Source organism: Acyrthosiphon pisum, unplaced genomic scaffold, assembly GCF_005508785.2.
Source record: "Acyrthosiphon pisum isolate AL4f unplaced genomic scaffold, pea_aphid_22Mar2018_4r6ur Scaffold_21582;HRSCAF=24315, whole genome shotgun sequence".
Lineage (NCBI taxonomy): Eukaryota > Metazoa > Arthropoda > Insecta > Hemiptera > Aphididae > Acyrthosiphon > Acyrthosiphon pisum.
The window spans coordinates 139,573-141,074 of record NW_021771065.1 but is presented as its reverse complement, the minus strand read 5'-3'; the positions used below and the strand labels follow the sequence as shown (position 1 = coordinate 141,074).

General features: G+C 28.5%; 1 protein-coding gene across 1 annotated transcript; it reads right to left on the bottom strand.

The window, feature by feature from the left end:
- Positions 1-596: 596 nt before the first annotated feature.
- Positions 597-1,130, bottom strand: LOC103307956. Its single transcript, XM_008180485.1, has one exon. It carries the CDS (start codon positions 1,128-1,130, stop codon positions 597-599), a length of 534 nt encoding a protein of 177 aa, XP_008178707.1.
- Positions 1,131-1,502: the final 372 nt, after the last annotated feature.

Sequence of the window (1,502 nt, the reverse complement as noted above, 5' to 3'; positions counted from 1 at the left end):
TTGAGTAGGTATGATCGGATGTGGACATTTTAAATTATATTTAAATATTAAATAATGAAAGTAAAGAAATATTTTAAAAATTCACAGTTTACACACCACGTTTTTTGTATATAAAATGATATTATCATTTCATCATTAGCCTACATTTCGTTAGTTCTTATCAATACCGCTAGAGTTCAGTTACTTCGATTGGAATCGCCAATTGACAATTGTTGATAAGTCTATTTTATTTAAGACAATTCTACTGAACAAGTATACATTATAAATATTCATAGGCGTGTCCAGACCTTATTCGCAGGTCATGCACAGCAGTGGCATATTCAGGGGAAGTAGGTTTCTGCACCCCCCATCACCCCCTAAAAAAAATTTGGTTTCGGTTTAAGGATATGACCCCAAAATGTCTTAATAAGCTTTATCATTATTATCTAATAATGATTAAATCAGTTTTACTTTTTTTATTCGGAATAAAAAACAATATTCCTTTTATTAGATAAATAAAATAACAAGGCAATATAAAATTGTATTTTAAAATATAATTAATGTGTAATACTTTTTGCAAATATTTTTAAAATCACAAATGGTCTTAATAATATATATTATAATTCTAAACGTCGTTTTGTTGGTATCATCACTTTAAATTCCTCGATAACTTCGTCATAATTAATATTTGTTGTCATCTGTTGTTCTATGAATAGAAACATTAAAGCGTCAAGTCTTTCTTGAGTCATGGTGCTGCGGAGTTTTGTTTTTACAATCGTCAGCTTAGAAAATGCACGTTCGCATGAGCAAGGTGTTACCGGAATAGTGGCAAAAAGTACTATTACTTTATAGAAGTGAAGAAAAATATAAGTTCTATTATTTGAATTTAGAAAATCAATCCATTGATGAAGTGTTTTAGAACTGGTTCCAGATGGTATATTTGGTATATTTTTAAGTAACATAATTTCAACTTGAATTTGCTCACTATCGATTCCAAATACATTATTCAAATACAATAGATCTTCTTGAGATGGCTCAAGTTTTAATATATTCGTTACAGTAAGTATAAGTTTTAATGTTTCCTGATTAAAACGATCATTCAAACCATTTAACAAGTCATCTAAAACAACATTAAAACTCGTAACTTTCATCTCTTCTTCTTTTGTACATGCAAAATATTGATTTTCCGATGATTGATCAATTTTTGAAGAGATTTTTCTTTTTTTACTTGAGGAATGATCACTCCAGTTTCTGTACAACACTCAACTGTCTCATTATAAACTTTTTTAAATAAGTTATCATCTGATCTTAATTGAGATATGCTCAGTTTTAGTGATTTGATCATATTTAGAGAATTTAATAGATCTAAATCCTCAGCTTGAAGACATGAATTAACTTTGACAATGAGTAATAAAAGAGGATGTAGCATATTTAGTGCAAAAATGAATTCAAATGTTTGTAATTGCATTAGTAAACCTCTTGACTTTGATCTAACATCTGGAATTTTAGTTGTGTCACAGATC

Bases quoted from the DNA above. Each gene is read 5' to 3' on its own strand.
- LOC103307956 (XM_008180485.1), bottom strand. From the start codon at position 1,130: ATGAAAGTTACGAGTTTTAATGTTGTTTTAGATGACTTGTTAAATGGT.